This window comes from Electrophorus electricus, chromosome 4 (genome assembly GCF_013358815.1).
Source record: "Electrophorus electricus isolate fEleEle1 chromosome 4, fEleEle1.pri, whole genome shotgun sequence".
NCBI lineage: Eukaryota > Metazoa > Chordata > Actinopteri > Gymnotiformes > Gymnotidae > Electrophorus > Electrophorus electricus.
In genome coordinates, this window is record NC_049538.1 from 8,566,911 (window position 1) to 8,588,976 (window position 22,066).

General features: G+C 47.9%; 1 protein-coding gene across 9 annotated transcripts in view; it reads right to left on the bottom strand.

Annotated features, from left to right (window-relative positions):
* Positions 1-22,066, bottom strand: part of ptprua (protein tyrosine phosphatase receptor type Ua) — a 142,036-nt gene that overhangs the window by 62,118 nt on the left and 57,852 nt on the right. For all 9 annotated transcript variants that reach the window (XM_027009768.2, XM_027009770.2, XM_027009777.2 and 6 more), the window contains exon 3: positions 10,129-10,400. In XM_027009768.2, the coding sequence (XP_026865569.2) occupies positions 10,129-10,400 (272 nt within the window). The remainder of the gene's footprint in view (positions 1-10,128; positions 10,401-22,066) is intronic.

Below are 22,066 nucleotides of genomic sequence, written 5' to 3' on the forward strand. Positions count from 1 at the left end.
AAATAAGCCAACAGGGCAATGACAAGCGGTAGCGGAGCAGCACGCTAAAGCTACAATGGTAACGCAATGTCGCTAATACATCACAGCGTAAGTGCCTGAACCGGATCGATACAGCCCAAGGCCTGCACAGATGGAAGCGGGCCTGGCACCCATTCTGCGCTAATTTATTTTTATTTTTCATTCTTATGATCAGCCGTTACAGACGTCCAGCCAATTAACTTCACCATTCATCAGCTGCAGACGCATCACGGCATCGATTGGCCCATTGTTCTCCACGACCCTGCCCTATTACAGCTGCCCCAGTGTGAGAAAGGGAGAGGCAGACAGGCTTTGTGTGTGTGTGTGTGTGTGTGTGTGTGTGTGTGCGTGTGTGTGTGTGAGAGAGAGAGAGAGAGAGATGGAAGACAGGAAAAGCATGTCATGTATTCATGATTTGCAATCATTTCTTTTTTAAGTTGATGAATTCTACAGAATTATCAGTACTACATGGGGCAAAAATTGATCACACTAAGAACAAACAAATGAACAACAACAAAAAACAAGGAAGTAAAAGAATAATATAACCAGGTACATAGCTACCAGACCTATGGAAAGTAAACAAAAAAAGTGACTTGTTTAAGAAGAAGAGAAAGAAGATTAAGAAGAACTGTATGTGTGTGTGTGTGTGTGTGTGTGTGTGTGTGTGCGCGCGCGAGAGAGAGAGAGAGAGAGAGAGAGAGAGAGAGAGAGAGAGAGAGAGAGAGAGAGAGAGAGAGAAAGATTAGCCCATGATACATAGTCCTTCTTCAGCAAGTGATAGATGGGGAATTTTTTTTTTTAAGTGTGATACACTGATATTGGCAGACACTGCAAGCCTGATAGCATCTTTAATATTTGATAACAAGCCACCCTCCTCAGCTTCAGAACCTACAGTAGCAATAGCTTAGAATACATTTAGCACCCAGAAATCTCTCAAGCAGAATGTCTGCTGCTTGAGATGATTCCAAGCTTCCAGTTAATGTCATATTTTCCTCTGCATCTCATCTGGTTTGATTTCTCACCCGCTCTGTGGAACAGAGATGCAGAACAAGTGCTTCAGACAGCTAACGCTTCAGTCAGCTAGTGCTGTACAGACACCAACACACTAGAGCTTCAGACAGCTAGTGCTGTACAGACACTAACACACTAGAGCTTCAGACAGCTAGTGCTGTACAGACACTAACACACTAGAGCTTCAGACAGCTAGTGCTGTACAGACACTAACACACTAGAGCTTCAGTCAGCTAGTGCTGTACAGACACCAACACACTAGAGCTTCAGTCAGCTAGTGCTGTACAGACACCAACACACTAGAGCTTCAGACAGCTAGTGCTGTACAGACACCAACACACTAGAGCTTCAGTCAGCTAGTGCTGTACAGACACCAACACACTAGAGCTTCAGTCAACTAGTGACGTACAGACACCAACACACTAGAGCTTCAGTCAGCTAGTGCTGTACAGACACCAACACACTAGAGCTTCAGTCAGCTAGTGCTGTACAGACACCAACACACTAGAGCTTCAGTCAGCTAGTGCTGTACAGACACGAACACACTAGAGCTTCAGACAGCTAGTGCTGTACAGACACTAACACACTAGAGCTTCAGACAGCTAGTGCTGTACAGACACCAACACACTAGAGCTTCAGACAGCTAGTGCTGTACAGACACTAACACACTAGAGCTTCAGACAGCTAGTGCTGTACAGACACCAACACACTAGAGCTTCAGACAGCTAGTGCTGTACAGACACCAACACACTAGAGCTTCAGACAGCTAGTGCTGTACAGACACCAACACACTAGAGCTTCAGACAGCTAGTGCTGTACAGACACTAACACACTAGAGCTTCAGACAGCTAGTGCTGTACAGACACCAACACACTAGAGCTTCAGTCAGCTAGTGCTGTACAGACACTAACACACTAGAGCTTCAGTCAACTAGTGACGTACAGACACTAACACACTAGAGCTTCAGACAGCTAGTGCTGTACAGACACTAACACACTAGAGCTTCAGACAGCTAGTGCTGTACAGACACTAACACACTAGAGCTTCAGACAGCTAGTGCTGTACAGACACCAACACACTAGAGCTTCAGTCAGCTAGTGCTGTACAGACACTAACACACTAGAGCTTCAGACAGCTAGTGCTGTACAGACACTAACACACTAGAGCTTCAGACAGCTAGTGCTTTACAGACACCAACACACTAGAGCTTCAGACAGCTAGTGCTGTACAGACACCAACCCACTAGAGCTTCAGTCAGCTAGTGATGTACAGACACCAACACACTAGAGCTTTAGTCAGATAGTGCTGTACAGACACCAACACACTAGAGCTTCAGTCAGCTAGTGCTGTACAGACACCAACACACTAGAGCTTCAGTCAGCTAGTGCTGTACAGACACGAACACACTAGAGCTTCAGACAGCTAGTGCTGTACAGACACTAACACACTAGAGCTTCAGACAGCTAGTGCTGTACAGACACCAACACACTAGAGCTTCAGACAGCTAGTGCTGTACAGACACTAACACACTAGAGCTTCAGACAGCTAGTGCTGTACAGACACCAACACACTAGAGCTTCAGACAGCTAGTGCTGTACAGACACCAACACACTAGAGCTTCAGACAGCTAGTGCTGTACAGACACCAACACACTAGAGCTTCAGACAGCTAGTGCTGTACAGACACTAACACACTAGAGCTTCAGACAGCTAGTGCTGTACAGACACCAACACACTAGAGCTTCAGTCAGCTAGTGCTGTACAGACACTAACACACTAGAGCTTCAGTCAACTAGTGACGTACAGACACTAACACACTAGAGCTTCAGACAGCTAGTGCTGTACAGACACTAACACACTAGAGCTTCAGACAGCTAGTGCTGTACAGACACTAACACACTAGAGCTTCAGACAGCTAGTGCTGTACAGACACTAACACACTAGAGCTTCAGACAGCTAGTGCTGTACAGACACCAACACACTAGAGCTTCAGTCAGCTAGTGCTGTACAGACACTAACACACTAGAGCTTCAGACAGCTAGTGCTGTACAGACACTAACACACTAGAGCTTCAGACAGCTAGTGCTTTACAGACACCAACACACTAGAGCTTCAGACAGCTAGTGCTGTACAGACACCAACCCACTAGAGCTTCAGTCAGCTAGTGATGTACAGACACCAACACACTAGAGCTTTAGTCAGATAGTGCTGTACAGACACCAACACACTAGAGCTTCAGTCAGCTAGTGCTGTACAGACACCAACACACTAGAGCTTCAGTCAGCTAGTGCTGTACAGACACGAACACACTAGAGCTTCAGACAGCTAGTGCTGTACAGACACTAACACACTAGAGCTTCAGACAGCTAGTGCTGTACAGACACCAACACACTAGAGCTTCAGACAGCTAGTGCTGTACAGACACTAACACACTAGAGCTTCAGACAGCTAGTGCTGTACAGACACCAACACACTAGAGCTTCAGACAGCTAGTGCTGTACAGACACCAACACACTAGAGCTTCAGACAGCTAGTGCTGTACAGACACCAACACACTAGAGCTTCAGACAGCTAGTGCTGTACAGACACTAACACACTAGAGCTTCAGACAGCTAGTGCTGTACAGACACCAACACACTAGAGCTTCAGTCAGCTAGTGCTGTACAGACACTAACACACTAGAGCTTCAGTCAACTAGTGACGTACAGACACTAACACACTAGAGCTTCAGACAGCTAGTGCTGTACAGACACTAACACACTAGAGCTTCAGACAGCTAGTGCTGTACAGACACTAACACACTAGAGCTTCAGACAGCTAGTGCTGTACAGACACCAACACACTAGAGCTTCAGTCAGCTAGTGCTGTACAGACACTAACACACTAGAGCTTCAGACAGCTAGTGCTGTACAGACACTAACACACTAGAGCTTCAGACAGCTAGTGCTTTACAGACACTAACACACTAGAGCTTCAGACAGCTAGTGCTGTACAGACACCAACCCACTAGAGCTTCAGTCAGCTAGTGATGTACAGACACCAACACACTAGAGCTTTAGTCAGATAGTGCTGTACAGACACCAACACACTAGAGCTTCAGTCAGCTAGTGCTGTACAGACACTAACACACTAGAGCTTCAGTCAACTAGTGACGTACAGACACTAACACACTAGAGCTTCAGACAGCTAGTGCTGTACAGACACCAACCCACTAGAGCTTCAGACAGCTAGTGCTGTACAGACACTAACACACTAGAGCTTCAGTCAACTAGTGACGTACAGACACTAACACACTAGAGCTTCAGACAGCTAGTGCTGTACAGACACCAACACACTAGAGCTTCAGTCAGCTAGTGCTGTACAGACACCAACCCACTAGAGCTTCAGTCAGCTAGTGATGTACAGACACCAACACACTAGAGCTTCAGTCAGCTAGTGATGTACAGACACTAACACACTAGAGCTTCAGTCAGCTAGTGCTGTACAGACACTAACACACTAGAGCTTCAGTCAGCTAGTGCTGTACAGACACCAACACACTAGAGCTTCAGTCAGCTAGTGCTGTACAGACACTAACACACTAGAGCTTCAGTCAGCTAGTGCTGTACAGACACTAACACACTAGAGCTTCAGTCAGCTAGTGATGTACAGACACCAACACACTAGAGCTTCAGACAGCTAGTGCTGTACAGACACTAACACACTAGAGCTTCAGTCAGCTAGTGATGTACAGACACCAACACACTAGAGCTTCAGTCAGCTAGTGATGTACAGACACCAACACACTAGAGCTTCAGACAGCTAGTGCTGTACAGACACCAACACACTAGAGCTTCAGACAGCTAGTGCTGTACAGACACTAACACACTAGAGCTTCAGTCAGCTAGTGCTGTACAGACACCAACACACTAGAGCTTCAGTCAGCTAGTGCTGTACAGACACCAACCCACTAGAGCTTCAGTCAGCTAGTGCTGTACAGACACCAACCCACTAGAGCTTCAGTCAGCTAGTGCTGTACAGACACTAACACACTAGAGCTTCAGTCAGCTAGTGCTGTACAGACACCAACACACTAGAGCTTCAGTCAGCTAGTGCTGTACAGACACCAACCCACTAGAGCTTCAGTCAGCTAGTGCTGTACAGACACCAACCCACTAGAGCTTCAGTCAGCTAGTGCTGTACAGACACTAACACACTAGAGCTTCAGTCAGCTAGTGCTGTACAGACACCAACACACTAGAGCTTCAGACAGCTAGTGCTGTACAGACACCAACCCACTAGAGCTTCAGTCAGCTAGTGATGTACAGACACCAACACACTAGAGCTTCAGTCAGCTAGTGATGTACAGACACCAACACACTAGAGCTTCAGTCAGCTAGTGCTGTACAGACACCAACACACTAGAGCTTTAGTCAGCTAGTGATGTACAGACACCAACACACTAGAGCTTCAGTCAGCTAGTGCTGTACAGACACCAACCCACTAGAGCTTCAGACAGCTAGTGCTGTACAGACACCAACCCACTAGAGCTTCAGTCAGCTAGTGCTGTACAGACACCAACACACTAGAGCTTCAGACAGCTAGTGCTGTACAGACACTAACACACTAGAGCTTCAGTCAGCTAGTGCTGTACAGACACCAACACACTAGAGCTTCAGTCAGCTAGTGATGTACAGACACCAACACACTAGAGCTTCAGACAGCTAGTGCTGTACAGCTATTAGTGCTATTAACATACTTGCATAATTGGTGAGTTGTGCTGTAAGTCTGTTTTATCACAGTAGTTAATCTCCCTTATGGAGAAAAATGGTGCAAGATAATGCGATTTACAAGCTGAGCATTAAGGTCTAATTCAAGTAGAAAAGTTCCAAAACATGATGACAATGACGATGATGATGATGATGATTGTGTAAGGGTGGCATGAAAAACAAGAAGAGCAGTATAATCTTTTAGAAATATGATTTAAAATATTATCATTATCAAATTCTGGTAATGTGTGATGAGTTGTCTACCTTCAGCACCAACCATGTAGTCCTGTAAAAATAGTCAAATCTTAATTGATCAAAAATTCCTTAGAACTTTCTTTGTATCTGAAACCTTACGAGCCTTATGAGGTTATATTAGGTTCGTCAATCGCTTTGTTCCCTTTCAGCATCTGTTACAGAGTTGGTTGAACTGAGAGATAACTAATCCAAAAAATATACATGTATATTTCAATTTGAGATTGCTAGCACACTGCTCTAACCCTATCGATTTAGCCTATTGATTTCTGCTGCTCATGAAACCATCTGATTGTGGTTGCAGGCAAGAGGTGGCAGAAACAGCAGAGCATGGGCAAATATATTTCTAAGACACCTGCTGTGATGCTCAGGGGTTTTTTTAAAAAAAACAACAGAGGCCTGTTAACAGAAGGGAAAACTTTCCAGATTTCCTGGGCTGTATTTCAGTGCACATCATGACCCAACACACAGTGCCAAGGCAATCAAGGAGATCACTGAGTGGAACATGGAGGTTTGGCCAAGTCAATCTGCATGTGTTTCTGAATCTGAAATGATTGCAAGCTGGTACCGTGGAGGCTCGGTTTAGTGTCCCGGTGGACGAAGGTTTTACTAACAGGGTGCTGGATTTCTGGACAGGCTGCATCAGGGCATCAGGGCATCAGGGCATCAAGGCATCAGGGTATCAGGGCATCAGCCATCCCACAAGGGATGGCTTGTTTCATATTTTTTGCTAGCAAATCAAATGTCCATGACCAGGGAGGATTCAGTGCATAGATAACCCTTATTTTATTTTTTTTGCTTTATTTATTTACTTGATTTGTGAAAAAAAAAGTTATATTCCAGGGACCCGAAAGGAATAACTCATGCCTCATTACAAAACAAACAAAGAAACAAACAAACACACCAAAATGGGGAAAGATTCACCTTCAAAACACATGGGAGGTGACTGACTTGGTACCTGGTTCACCGAAGCATTCCAGAACGTTCTGGATGGGTGGACGGCATAATTCAGCCACGCAGGCTTGGTAAACAGCTGAAACAATCTCATGCATTTGAACATGAGCCACATCTATGCCTTCATGAAACCCAGCGGTGCCGACTGAATCGATGGAGCCGAATTTGAAAACACGCCCTGGCTGACGGGTGCATGGTGAACACCCCACCCCACTACGTGGAGAAGGAGGCCCAATTTACTGCATGGTTAATAATGCCTCTGCTCTATCTTCATTGTGCACTGGGGAGATTATTTCAATCTATTATTATGTTGCTAAACCTCCCTCGTAGCTTGCCAAAGCCGACCCGCAGCCAGGCTTTGATTTATCCTTATCGGCAGCGGCCGTTTGCTAACAGCATCGGAAGCATGTCAATAGCCCCGGTCCGTCGCCTCGGCTCATGGATGGGATGGAGTGAGCCGTTAGCTGGTGCCGACTCCCCGTGGCTGACCTGCGTGGACGAGAGGAGCTAGCCTTTACGCGAAATCCCGATTAGGAAATGTGTTTGTATGCAGTTAGTGAAGCGCACGGCCTCAGTCTAATAGCAGCACGGCTAGTTCAGGCACAGCTGAAGAAGAGGTGTCCGCTAGCAGAGAGAACGGGCAAGGAGCAGAGAGAGGATGGCGGACAAGCAGCAAGGAGACAGAGAGGACAGTGTCTCTAAAGAAACGGAGGGAAAGACCATGCAGCATGTAGTGAGGGGTGCCGGTGATAACTTTCCTTAAGGCTTGAGGGCTGTGTTTAAAAACCAGCACGCAGGGAAAATACGGACAGGAAGCAAGCGGAATAAAGACAGGACGAGTGTGTCCAGCTGCAGGTCAGACGAGGGAGGACGCGGTGTGTCCTTTGTGTTGTCCGCGTGAATTAGTGTGCGGCGAGGACGACAGCGAAGCCTCAGCAGCGTCTTCGCTGACACTGGGCCACCCACAGAAGACGTCTTCTCCATGGGCCCAGAGTGAAAGGCACAGAGAACCCTGCCATGTGAATATGAAATGTTTTCCTTTATTTATCCATGTGATTTATGGAGAAATAAGACAATGTGCAGCTCTCTCCTATTTTTTCTTCCTCTGCACGCGTTGTTTCCTGTCGGCCCGCTCTCCCTCCATTCCTGGCTCTCTGTGCTTGGGTCTGCTTCTCCGCTCATTTTTTTTTCCATGTGTGCGTGCCCTATTCCTGGCCCAGGGTAAACCAGCCCCCCTGTTGCCAGGTGCCCAGGTGAGGGGCCTCCGATATCCACGGCAGTGTGGTTCGGAGGCCAGGCGTGGAGGGGCCTGGATGCGGATCGGGAGAGCACAGGCAGGTACAGGAGGTAGGATTAGGAGTGGGACAAGCTGAGTGCCTCCAAACACGAGCCGGAGAACCCCAGGGACTTAGTCACTGATCTCATCCTACTGCCCTGCTGCACAACTGGACTCTTCTCTCTCTGTCTCCCTGTCTCTCTCTCTCTTTCTCTCTCTCTATCTCCCTCTCTCTCTCTGTCTCTCTCTATATGTCTCTCTTTACATGTGGCCTCTCTTCGGCTGATATGCCCTGGAGGCAGGGTCGCTTGGCTGGGTTGGGGGGTGTTGATCTTTATCTGGGGGATTGGTGGAGTGGGGCCTACAGCGCCCATGACAGCATGAGAGAGTGAGCAAGAGAAAGAGAGCGAGAGGAGGAGAAAGATAGAGAGATGAGATGATTCCTTTAAGAAAGTGAGAGGGATGAAGGGAGCCACAGAGGGAAGGACAGAGAAGATCCCCCCTAAGGCAAATGGGTGAGAAAACGCTGTACACCAACCGTGGGGACTGACTGGTCTATCTGTTCTTATTAATGAATACGGCCTGTATGGCATATAGTGCAGCATACAGCTGATATGACAGTAAAGCTTAGCCTTTTTCTAAGATGCTAAGTCCAGCTTCATATATTCACATTGTTTCTATTAGAAGTGTTATTCATGGCATTATTAATTAACTGCTTCATTTTTGTATCTGTCCAGCATAGCAGAGAAAAACATAAAACACGGTCACGTTGAGCTGAGTGGGTTGGTGAGGGAAGCAGCAGACGGATGAAAGACCAGGCAGAGAAAGACAAGATGGATGGAGGAGAAGAGCGGAAGATGAAAATGGCAAGCTAAAAAAGAGCAGGGTCAGGGGAGATGAGAAGTAGACTCATGGCCTTGGGCCATACTCCACAGCCCCCACACACATGCACACACACACACACACACACACACACTGCCCTGTGCACTCTGGTATGCTCATCTGCTATGATTACCTGCCTCATTGCCTGCACTTTACAGCACAAGCGGAGCAATCTGTGTGCGTGTGTGCGGTGTCCCAGGAGGGACTCCGAGTAAAGACCACGCAAATCACTCAGTGTGCGCTTACATAAGCAACAGCCCCGGAGAGAATTACAGCACTGTGCATTGCTCGTGCCACCTCCATCTTTCTGCCGTAGTGCAGCTATGACAGAAAACTGCTGCTGCATAAAGAAAACACCGTGGCTGTATCCAACACGCACACACACCTCTATATGTCAGGCGCTAACTGTTATTTTCTGGGGGAGAAGGGTAAACATTAAGAGATGGTCCAGATTACTGCCTGATGAGCGAAAGAAATGGATAGAGAGGAAGACAGAGCTGGAGGGATGATAAATGAAGAAAAAGCATGACTCACCTCTACCCTCTGTTTCTTTGACTCGGGTCCAACACAAGTCAGGTCAATTGACCATGCAGTGACTGGGCGCGTAGACAATAGCACACACAGACACACACACACACACGCAGGTGTGTGTGACCACCACTTAATTGCCATTTGCACATTTTTTGGCTGTGATGGTGCGACACTGACATATTAATCACAGGCCCTAATGAGGTGACACCAGTCTGCACTCAGCTCTTCTCCCCCAAGCAGCTTCACGTAGACCCACCAACTTCAGGACCGCGGAGAGCGCCACATGAACGCGAGCACGATTAACGCCTGCAAATGCACGGATGATGAATGACGCCCTAATTATACATACTAGGAAAGAGCCTGATGGTGCCAAGCACATGTGTGTAAGTAAGTTTCAGTGTGTATATGAGTTTGTGTGTGTGTGTGTGTGTGTGTCTGTGTATGTATTCACTCTCACCTGGTACTCGCTGGGCCAGAAGGTGCTGACGGCCATTTCCACCTGGTGCCACTGGCGGCCACGTGCACCTGAAACATTCCACACGGAGTTCCCGCGTGGGCCGCCATTGACGCGCACGTAGACAGCGAGCACACCGGGGCTGTGGCCATCGCGGCTGTACAGGAAGTAGCTGAACTGCACGCAGTGCGTGTCATTCTCGCTGAGCGGCCGGAGCAGCAGCTGAGACCGCTGACCCGGGCCGTGCTGAGAGGAGTTCACCAGCATGTAAGAACCTGGAGAGAGAGAGAGAGACAGAGAAGGAGAGAAAAGGGAGTCAGGCAGGCAGGAGCAGGTGCAGAAGGACCAGCTCCTCTCCATGTGTTGGGTGATTAATCAGCGTGGCTGGAACACAGTGCTGCGTGGCGAAGAACACAGGGGCAGCAACCACATCACAGGAAGTGCACCTCTGTGCAGAGCGCCGCCCATTCCCCCCATCCTCGCCTCCCCTTTTGGGTAACGGTACAGACAGAGTCATCGTCTGGACCTCAATGTTCTTATAAAAAAGTGGGCACTAATAAACAGGGGGGTGAGTCAGAATCATCAGTCTGATGGCCAGAGCCAGCGGAGTCCACGGTAGCTGGGTCTCCAAGGGCTGAGCTTATGGTTTGGCGGCCGTACATGGACCCTGAACCACCTGGCTACTGGAGGGCTCACTTCTGACATATTCTGTCTACAAAATGAAGCTGGTTCTGCCCTATATTCATTTGCGATTAGGAGACAGGGAAGCAGAACAAAGAGAGAGCTCGGGCTCGGACCAGAGCCACCAGGGCTTCAGAAGCTCAGCTAACTCTGAAGGAGACGTAATTGGTCACCAAGCGGTATTACATAATGTAGCAAGACTGATGGGTTGGCAGGACAATGCTTTGGTGTGTGTACAGAAAATTAGATTGTGTAGATGAATAATACCTAACGGACAGGTACGGACGATTGTCCTTCTTTCCGAAGAAGGCCGACTTTCCGACCTCGGTGTCTAAAAATAGATGGCTGTGGTGTCGGAGCAGGGCAGGGGGCATTATGGGTAATGTTGTTGAGAAAAGGTATCAGTGCAGTGATGACAGCTACACTTCTTCCTCATTAATCACAGTGACACAGTTATTAAAGTCCTAATGTCCGCCAGGAGGGCAAGTGTGTGCACACATGCACACAAGCCTGCACACACACACTCACCCTGGTCGCGGTCCAGCTGACCTTTCTCTCTGTCTCAGTGGCAGGTAATGTGATTAAGATCCCCATTCACCTGATGGAGCTTATCATTCTCTATCGCTTTCTCTATGGCTCTCTCCATCTCGCTTTCTTCAAAGAATTGTATAATCTCTTTGTCTGTCTCTGTCTCTCTCTCCAAAGCTCAAAACAGAAGCCCCACAGGGAAAAAAAAAAACACTAACAGGGAAAATTTCTGACAACTGACATAACAGGTGGTAGATGTCAAGTACAATTAAATGTAGAAGCCACTTCAAACCTCCTGAACTCCCACTGCTAAAATTAGAATCTAAACAAGTATCAAAAGTTTCTTGACTGTCTGAGCGCACTAGGTGTGCTTACTTTGAGATTCACGGGACCGGGGAAAAGAAGGTCCACGTTTTGTGGGCTGGGGAATTTGTGAACGTCGAAGGCAAGCTGCTGGATGAGGGATCTGCCTGCTTACATGCCATTTGCAATCAAATGTAGAGCGTTTATGAAGTCCTCCGGAGCTTAAGAGTCCATCGACCGTGGCAGGAGATTATTCATGGGAGGGGGGAGCATATGGCAACAAGGCAGCTAAGAAGAGAAGCAGATGGTAGACATATTTCCCAAGATGACCTTCACAACTGAACTAAACTAAGTCTTGACATCTGAACTGAAAAACAATATGGCACTGAAAGGGTCTGGACAATAATTATATAGAGGGTGAAAAGCGTAGTTTGGCCGAGAGAGCTGACAGGCAGTGCACAATGGCAGCGCTCTCCACAGAGCGGCCCTGATGCTGTGGAACACCAGCGCTCTCCACAGAGCGGCCCTGATGCTGTGGAACACCAGCGCTCTCCACAGAGCGGCCCTGATGCTGTGGAACACCAGCGCTCTCCACAGAGCGGCCCTGATGCTGTGGAACACCAGCGCTCTCCACAGAGCGGCCCTGATGCTGTGGAACACCAGCGCTCTCCACAGAGCGGCCCTGATGCTATGGAACACCAACGCTATCCACAGAGCGGCCCTGATGCTGTGGAACACCAGCGCTCTCCACAGAGCGGCCCTGATGCTGTGGAACACCAGCGCTCCAAAGAGCGTTCCTGACTTGGAGGAACATGAGCGCTATCCACAGAGCAGCCCTAATGCAGGTGAACCAGTATGGGTGTCTGTGTATGTTAACTGCCTGGTTACTACGCCTGACCAGAACTTCAGAGCTGCACCACCAACACAGCCAGAAGGACATGAAATGGTGGGTGACGTCAAGGGATGACGTCAATCAAAAGTCTGATTGATAGTCTATGCCAGCGTTTACTTATATTTCTCATATACCTCATGTAATAGCTATAGCACGTCTTCATCAGCTACAGAGACGACAACACTCTAGTCCCATGAGTTATGCTTAAAACTACTGTGAACATGTCACATGAATTATCGTGTGCCATGGTTATCAGCCAATATATTTAATTTATTCTATTTCAGTAGGAACATACTAAACCTCATAGACATCATGTTAATGATTTTCAGGAGTGTTCGAAAGGCTTCGTATTCGCTCCTCAGGAAGTCTGGAGAGATCTGTGCCCTGCAGAACCAGTGCCTGCTGCGGAAGTGCATTTCTCTCCTCTCTTCTCAGCTGTCTCCCACACAAGCACAGTCTTGTCTCTCCGGCGTTCTCCTGCTCTCTGTTGATGGGTGTGAGCTCAAGAGACACTGGCCTAAATAAAATTTACCCTGCATTCAGTCCCCCCCAAGAGATAGGAGAGGAGAGGAGAGGAGAGGAGAGGAGAGGAGAGGAGAGGAGGGGAGAGGAGGGGAGTAGGGGAGAGGAGAGGGGATGAGAGAAGAGGGGGTGAGAGGAGAGGAGGGGAGAGGAGAGGAGAGTAGGGGAGAGGAGAGGGGATGAGAGAAGAGGGGGTGAGAGGAGAGGAGGGGAGAGGAGAGGAGAGGAGGGGAGTAGGGGAGAGGAGAGGAGGGGAGTAGGGGAGAGGAGAGGAGAGGAGGGGAGTAGGGGAGAGGAGAGGGGATGAGAGAAGAGGGGGTGAGAGGAGAGGAGAGGAGGGGAGTAGGGGAGAGGAGAAGGTATGAGAGAAGGGGTGAGAGGAGAGGAGGGGAGAGGAGAGGAGGGGAGTAGGGGAGAGGAGAGGAGAGGAGAGGAGGGGAGAGGAGAGGGGATGAGAGAAGGGGGTGAGAGGAGAGGAGGGGAGAGGAGAGGAGGGGAGTAGGGGAGAGGAGAGGAGAGGAGAGGGGATGAGAGAAGAGGGGGTGAGAGGAGAGGAGGGGAGTAGGGGGGAGGAGGGGAGAGGAGAGGAGGGGAGGAGGGGAGATGAGAGGAGAGTAGGGGAGAGGAGAGGAAAGGAAAGGAGGGGAGAGGAGAGGAGAGGAGAGGAGGAAGAGGGGGTGAGAGGAGAGGGGGTGAGAGGAGAGGAGAGGAGAGGAGAGGAGGGGAGTAGGGGGGAGGAGGGGAGAGGAGAGGAGGGGAGGAGGGGAGATGAGAGGAGAGTAGGGGAGAGGAGAGGAAAGGAAAGGAGGGGAGAGGAGAGGAGAGGAGGAAGAGGGGGTGAGAGGAGAATTTAAGATTAGGTCGGAATAAAAGAGACTGCAGAAAGGTGAATTAAAGAGTGTCAGAGATCAGTGTTTTGGAAATGTCAGCAACACCTTCATAACGGTGGTTTAATTATATCTCTATTTTTTATTCTTTAGCAATATTAACATTCTGTTGTTCGCTGTTAAGTTTTTGGGGTTTTCTTTTTGCTCAGACGACATAAAGCTGAGACTCTGAGCTGAGAGAACAGCAACAGCAATTCAAAGAAATCATTATCTCAAGTTCAGGTCTGACTAATCATAAAAGTATCCACCGACAGAGATCTGCACGATGTGTGGATGTGATGCACTTGCACTGTGGAACTGGAGAAAGCCAGCACAGCCAGTTATGAGTGTGTCAGGAAATAATGTAGCTGTTTCAACTCATACTTAAAAGATGCCCCTCATTCCAAAATGGAGAGACTCAACCTGGCTTGGTCACACATAATAATAATATTATTAATAATAATCATCATAATAATAAACAAACAAACCAATCTTAGTAATAAAACATTAATTAGTAGTCAATTAACATTTATAATAATTATTATTATTACAATAATTTAATAGTAGTAATTACTGGCGTTATTATAATCCCATCTCATTATTATTATTATTATTAAATAAACAAAACAGAGCTAGCGCTAGCTCAGTGAGACCGGGGTCATATGCTCTCACTTTCTTTTCTGGGTAAAAATATTGCCTGCTGTCTTCTTAGCCAGTGGAATCATGTCTAGGAGACAAGAGGAGCTACATGGTAACACATTGCTGCAGACTAATGTGGTAATGCAGCAGTGTAATGTTACTAGTGTACGTGAGTCATAACATTGATATTAGGGGGTTTGATGTTATTTTGGGTTCTGATGTTATTAGGGTTGTTTGTTTTTTTTCAAGCAGCCTTATTCCAAGCAGACATAGTAACCATCAACATCAGAAGTTATGTTTTATCAGAATTTATAAGAAGGTTTCTGGACATTCAAGATTTTAACAAGCTTCCAGGGAGAATAATGACGGACCTAAAACTTCACCTTGTGGCACGCCACCCTTCACTCTTTTTAAGCTGTGAAATATATACACTAACAAATTGGTAGCAGTCTGTCAAGCATTTAAACCAGACAGTAACTTGAAATGCATGAGAGAGTCACATACACGCGTGGATATATGAAGAACGCGATTCAGCCATAGAGGTTGCCAGGAGAAACAGTTGGCCAACAGTTGGTCAAGGCTAATAATATTGTCAGCCAGTCAAAACTGAATGCTGATTCATTCTGGATTTATATAAATGGCAGTAGGTTAGACCACTGTGGGATGAAGATCATTAATAACAATTAATTAATACTTAATAATATGGCTGCACAGTTCTGAATGGAGAGATTTCCATGTGTTTCTGACACATAAAAGCAAATGAGAGAGCCAATGCAGAGGATAACAAGAAAGACCACAACTGAAGGAATGATAGACAGGCCGAGCTGGAGAAAAAAAAACGCAGCTAAAAATACTTGGTGCAGAAATATTCTCCATAAATCCATAAAAGCTGATAAGGCCACATCTATTTCCCCTGTGCCCTAGCCAAGGACGAGGGAACATACATTAGAAGATTAGGACCAAGCCTGCCTCCATGAATCCCACAGAGGGAAAGAGCCACAGCCACAATACATGACTTTATCAGAGCGGCATATCTGAGAGAGGGACAGTGAGGGAGAGGAAGACAGGGAGACACAGAGAGGGAGAGGAAACGCATGGTGACTTTATCTTCATATTTTCTCTTCAACCTTTTTCGGAGCGCTTGTGCCATTAATAAGTTGCGTAAGCTGCTTTGCACCTTTGAAACGCACAAAGGCAGGGCCAGAGCGGCAAGATGCATTTTAAGCAATGTTTCATATCACTGGTTTTTTAAAATTCTTTCATAAGCGCTGGTTAGCAGCCTAGCGGACTTTTCTGACAGTGATTGCGCTAGCTCGCGTGTCAAATTGTCCTTGATTAATGTAGGCATGTCAGTCTATTCTTATACCCACCCCCACCCTCTCCCTACCCCCCTCTCTCTCAGCGAGGCACTGGCCACTTTGTTCCACTGTTTTGTGGGGATTTGTTTATTTACGACTCTGCCCCAAGCTACGCTTACCTCAGATGGTATTTAAATGAAAATGGGGTTGATGACCAGAGTCACGGGGGCGGGCGGGTGGAAAAACACACACTTCTGCCCTGCTTCGCTTTCTCTCCCTCTCTTTTGGACCCATCCATCCCCTCCTTTTATTCACTCTCCATCTTTCTGGCAGCTCAACCCAATCTGCAGTGCGTCGTTTGAGCTCGGCGGGCCGACCCGGGCTTTATTGGATCCGAGGGACCCGTGCTGGTTCTCCTGTTTACAGAGGCATGCGAGCAGGCCTGGGCAAGGGAGATGAAGATATGTTCTAAGCAGTGCCAGCTGGGCATAAATATTGCGCAGTAACCAGCAAACAATGGCAGACGCGTCCCCCCGGGTGCCAGGGCTAAACGGGCGCTTTGGCAGGGGCGGGGCCGGATCTGGCAGCCGTCCTATCCGCTGCAGCCCGCACGGATTGGCCGCGCGGCAGCCGACTGCATTAGCGCTGGTTGTGGCGTGCGCCGCGGGCCTGCCAGCGCTCGATGGAGTGTTAAAGGAAGTATTAGTGGCACGCTGTTGGCTGCAATCCGAGCTCCTGAGAGTGAGGAGACGTATCAGTGTTGTGGCATCACTGGGAATTAGGGGCGGAGACTGCGCCGTCTGTATCCGTATTGTCTTATGTATATATATATATATATATATATATATATATATATATATATATATATATATATATATATATATATATATAGATGTCTAAAGTCTCGCTCTGTTGCCGATGTTTCCCCCTCACACACTGACACCTCTCTTAATAAAGATTTCTAACCTTTTCTTTTTTCAGAACAGCCCCCTCAGCCTCTGCCACTCCCTACCTGATAAAATAATCATTACAATATCGAATCACAACAAAAACAAGCCCCATACGCAGTGAATCAGCACTGAAATGCTGTATTATTAAGATGGGACGTCTCCTGTCTCTGTTGAGTCCAACCCCCAGTGGGTACAGAGGATCTACACGAATTCTGTGGTGGTAATGACTGCAGCGAAAACCCAATATTCCTCCTATGGGGCACAGCTGACCTCAGAGCAATCCTGCTACACACACAGCAATGTATAAATAGCACTGGTATTGCAGGCACTTGTAAGTGAGACCGGACAGACAAAGTGAAGTCACTGGTCTCCAGAGATCTCATGTGCTTGGTAGGCAGAGGGGGTTCACTTCAAATGTCTGATTACAATGGACGAGATTCTATCATCAGATTTAAGCGAACAAGACAGAATCAGATACGCATGTGTGCACACACACACTCAGATTCTTCTTCCAGTTCAGTTTCTGCTGCGTAAGTCAAGGCACTGCTTGTAAATACAGACCAGTCATTTAAGCGACTCAAATAAGCAATGAGACACAACAAAGTGGCGTTTGGTGCCGTATATCACGAGTTCCTGCGCTGGAAATGATGCACATAGCCTACAAGACTACAAAGCGCATCCCTCACAGTGGTGTGTATGCATGCACACGCACTGTGTTATCAGGGTTCCAGGAGAATAGGGAACTTAAAGTTGTTGTATGTTCTAGACAATTGTATAGCACACTACAGAGGATAAGGACGTGATCTGATAATATATGTACTTCAGCACTTCATCAACACACACACACACACGCACACACACACACTGTGTGTGTGTGTGTCTGGGGAGTGTGCATGAGTAAAGTCTGAATGAGCATACCAGGCTTGCCCTTCCACAGAAAAGAAATCAATAACACATTACTAGGTATGCAGGGGTAAGGCAAGGCTTCTATTGATAAGCCAATATGTTTTTTTCATATTCTCTCTCTCTCTGTCTCTCTCCCTCTCTCTCTCTCACACACACACACACACACACACACACACACAGCTATCTATGGTAAATTAGTCCAGTAAATTACGACTGTCAAAGCTTTGCCAAAGCTTTGGTTAACAAGAAATTCTACAATAATTTCATTTAAATATTGATAATGATTAGCATAATGAGATGACGAAAGACTCACAGAAATATGTGCATATGAAATAGTGCCAAACATGTTGTACAAGTAGCAATAATCACATTAGCATCAAACAATAGCTGTCTGTGTTGTTGTATTTCACACGGACCTGCAATGTTCATTTGTAGCCTAAACATAGCCTGCTCAATAACAAGCTTTAGCTGAGTGTCACGGATGTTTCTGGATGTTTCTGGATGTTTCTGATGAATGGAACACAGATGTCTCTGATGTTCTCTCTCTGTGTTCCACCGACATCCTTCCCTGGGGCATTTAAAGTGAGTACTCTTCTCCTCACCTCTCTCTCGCTCTCTCTCTCTATCTCTCTCTCTGTATGTCTGTCTCTCTCTCTCAGCTCCCAAGGGGAAAGTACACCAATTTAACAGATGGCTTTGACAAAAGCCCGCCACCAGGGACAATCAGGTAGAGAGGCAGACAGAGAAAAGGAGGATTGGAGGAAGGAGAGAAGGAGAGAAGGAGAAGAGAAGAAGAGAGGAAGGCAGGTGATTAGACAGCTGGAAGAAGCCACCTCGACAAGCGGAGCCAGAAGAGAAGACGCCCCACTTTACCCACCCTGTCCAGGCCTCTTCACAGATATCATCATGGAAAGAGCGGGAAGAAAGATGGGGGGGGGGGGGGTGAGGTAAGGAAAGAACGAAACAGGTGAGGAGTTTTAAAGGGAATGGAACAGTGGGAAGGCAGCCCACCCTGCCTGTCCCGTGGTCTGGGCGCCTCCAAAGAAACATCTTCGTTTTTATTTATTTACATATTTATTCATTTCTTTATTTCTTTATTTTAGGGTGGCAAGGCTTAGCAAGCTGCTCAGCCCCAGCAGTCGTTCACAACAGCAGAATGCGATCATCTTCATAAGCCCCATTCTCACGGCAAGCAGCCCGCTCCGTACACAGGCCGTGGCGCATTGATGCAATCCTGGAGGAATCATCTCAGCTGACATCAAAGGCTGCGAGTCGGAGGATACGAAACCGAAGGCAACGTAGGAGAAATGGCTCCATCTAAATGGCACGCTGAAACCTCAGTGAGGTGCGAACCGTCCTGCACACGTGTGCGACGCCATCACACCTGGGGATGACGCCGGGCAGGCACACAGGCCAGACCGCAGCCTGCAGGCTCCCGGCCTCACAAACACGAAAGACAGAGTAGGGACGCGCCAGTTCGAGCTCATCAAAAGCGGTTGTTCAGTATGGAATGAGAGCGCGCTCTTCAGATCCAGACATGCGGCATAGGCCCCGCCCCTGGGCAGGCTGTGCTCAGTAGCTTCAAACGTGGCTTCGAAGTGGCTCAAAGGCAACCTTGCTGGTGCCCAGACGAAATGTCTTCGCCGTGCAGAGTCAAACGCAGGTAAAAGCAGGTTAATTAAAGAAAACCACAAACACAGGCCCTGTAAGATACACGGCTAAGCCAGGGGAGATTACGCAGTGCAAATGCACCTGCTCTGTAGAGCAATGTTAGAGTCCTGCTTGAAGAGGACCTACAAGCGTAGGGCAAGCACATTACTTCATCACGTAGAACGTGTTCATTTGCCCTCAAAGCCATTCGCTGTCTGTGATCGGGGCAGAGAAGCTACTGAGGAGGAGAATGGTGAAAGCAGGAGCTATTGGAGGACAGATGGGAGCTGGGGAGAGGGAGGGGCCAGGCCAATGGGATGTGTCCCTTTGGGCAGTGGGAGGGGCTGGGCCACTGGGGAGTGGTGCTGTGGGCAAAGGGAGGGGCGGGGCCACCGGTCATTCAGCCTCCATACAGGTGTAGTCACTGTCAACCTCGTCACAAGCCTGGGCCTGAACCAGGGACATGAAGGGGGGAGAGAGGTAGGTAGGAAAAGAAAGAGAGATAGAGAGAGGCAGACAGGGAGAGGTGGAAGAGAAGGGGAGAAACAAAGAGAGAAAGAAAGAGAGAGACACAAACAAAGGGAGAGCGAGATGCTAGTTCTGGCAGCAAAAGCCATTAGCACCATCTGCTCTGAGTCGCCTTCAGGTATTTTTATAGTTTCCATTTGCACAAAAAGACACACTAATATGGACACAATTACTCTCTCTGTCTCCCCCCCACACACACAAACACTTACACTTAACAAAGACTCTCTAGTGCTTGCCTAAACATGGCAGTCTTCGAAAGTGATAAAACCTAAGTACAGCAGCACCATCCATCTGCTTGACTGGAGAGAAAAACTGCTCGCGGCTCAGATCTGTTCTCCTGCCCCAGTCTCTGCCCTTGAGCCCCTCCCTCCTCATCACACACTCTCAAACACTCTCTGCACACAGGCAGCTGACTTTAAGTGGCAAACTCCCTGTGATGTCATTAGTAACACGTAATTGCTACAAACACCTCATAAGTGTTGCCACACGCAATTTACGTTGGCCTCTACCTCTTTACCCATGGTTGGTTCCTGACCACAGATGCTGGTCACTCTCATCCTGTCACAGTGAACAGGAAATATCACCGTAGCAGCACCGCTGAGGCCAATGCACTCCAACCAGCACAACGTCCACTACCGGGTCAGTAACGGTGCTTTGTTGACGACAGGTCTGCCACTATAATAACATCAGCGGCCCTGTGGCCGTACGTTGCCCGGTGATGGGTGCAGTGGAGGGGGGCTTAGCCACGTCAGACTGTGCTCTGTATCTGCGCAGCTTTAAAAGGCAGTTCTACGATAGCTGCACCTCATAAAGTCATGCAGTGTAAGCGCAAGCCAGGCATTTGTAATGAAGTGGCTGGTGAGAGTATGAGGCGTTTTATCTCTGGTGCTCAAGCTGGGAGAAAAGCTTCCCTAAGGCTAGAAGACATGACATACCCCCAAACATCAGTACCAGAGCACTGGCGAGGAAGAGTAAGAAAGATATCCCTTGCATTAAAAGATGCAAACTGCCGGCTATATATTTCTGTCCACTAGGCGGTGCACTGTTACTTGCCCTGAGGAGTGTAAAGAATTCTGTAGCCACGCATGCCCAACATTACAAAGCACGACAGTTGGTGTGTCTGTTTCACACACCAAGCTGGGGACGGTTAGCTGAATGAATAAACAGTGATTTAAGATTTAAACAGCCCCTGGTGAATAGAGGGACAACGGATTAGTCCACGAATCACAAAGAAATGTCCCATGGGGCTGGCATCAGCTCAGCATGCTGTTTACTTTTCAAACTCATTTCTGCAGCCCCATTGGCCCACCGAGCTAGATGGCGACCAATCAAGAACCACAAAGCGTGACGGCAACAATGCAAAAGGGCTTGCAGCGAAAGCCGATTGGCCAGATCGAGCCGCATTTCCGAAACTGTTAACCGTTGAAAAGTCACTACCACGCCTCTCGCAGATTAAAGGGGTGTCTGGTAATCCTCTGGGGCATAATTCATGCCCTAATCTCCCACCACATATGAGGCCTGGAAATTAAAACCCGCACTCAGAAATCTACATAATAAGCGTCTGGAAGGAGACGGAAGGGGGTGGTGGGAACGCGCCCCGCTCTTGTAAACCGGGGGAAAGTCCATAAAGCATGGATGGGAACGGCCCCTTTAATCCTTGGAGCGGTGCCAGGGGCCACGGGCGGATCGACTGCGTCTACGGCGAAACAATTCTCCAGCACTGGGCTGCCAGGCCGCCGCAACAGGGCTCTCGGTAATTAAAAGTCGAGTCCTGGGTGTAACAAGGATTCACGGGGACAGAGCAGCAAAGATTAAAAACTCAAAGCTCCAGCTGGGTTTATGAAGCATGGCAGCACACACATTACTGCGTCCATGACCAGCGTGCCATAAAAATGTCAGATGGGGATGAACAGGCGAACGGTCAAGGGACGGCAAACTGGAATTAAGCCTGCTGCCCATTCATCCTGCTCAATGTTCCTACGTGTTTTCCATATCTGCATATCTGCTCTTGGTCAGGAAGAACTTCTGTGAAACCGACTGAGCTCCTTCAGAGTAACCACACTCAGAAGAACCCTGCGAGTGGGACAGGTGAGTGGGGAATGTATAGTACTAAATATACACACAAAAGTGCACAGTACATGTCAAGAAAACTTTTTTATTATCAAAGTCAGTAACATG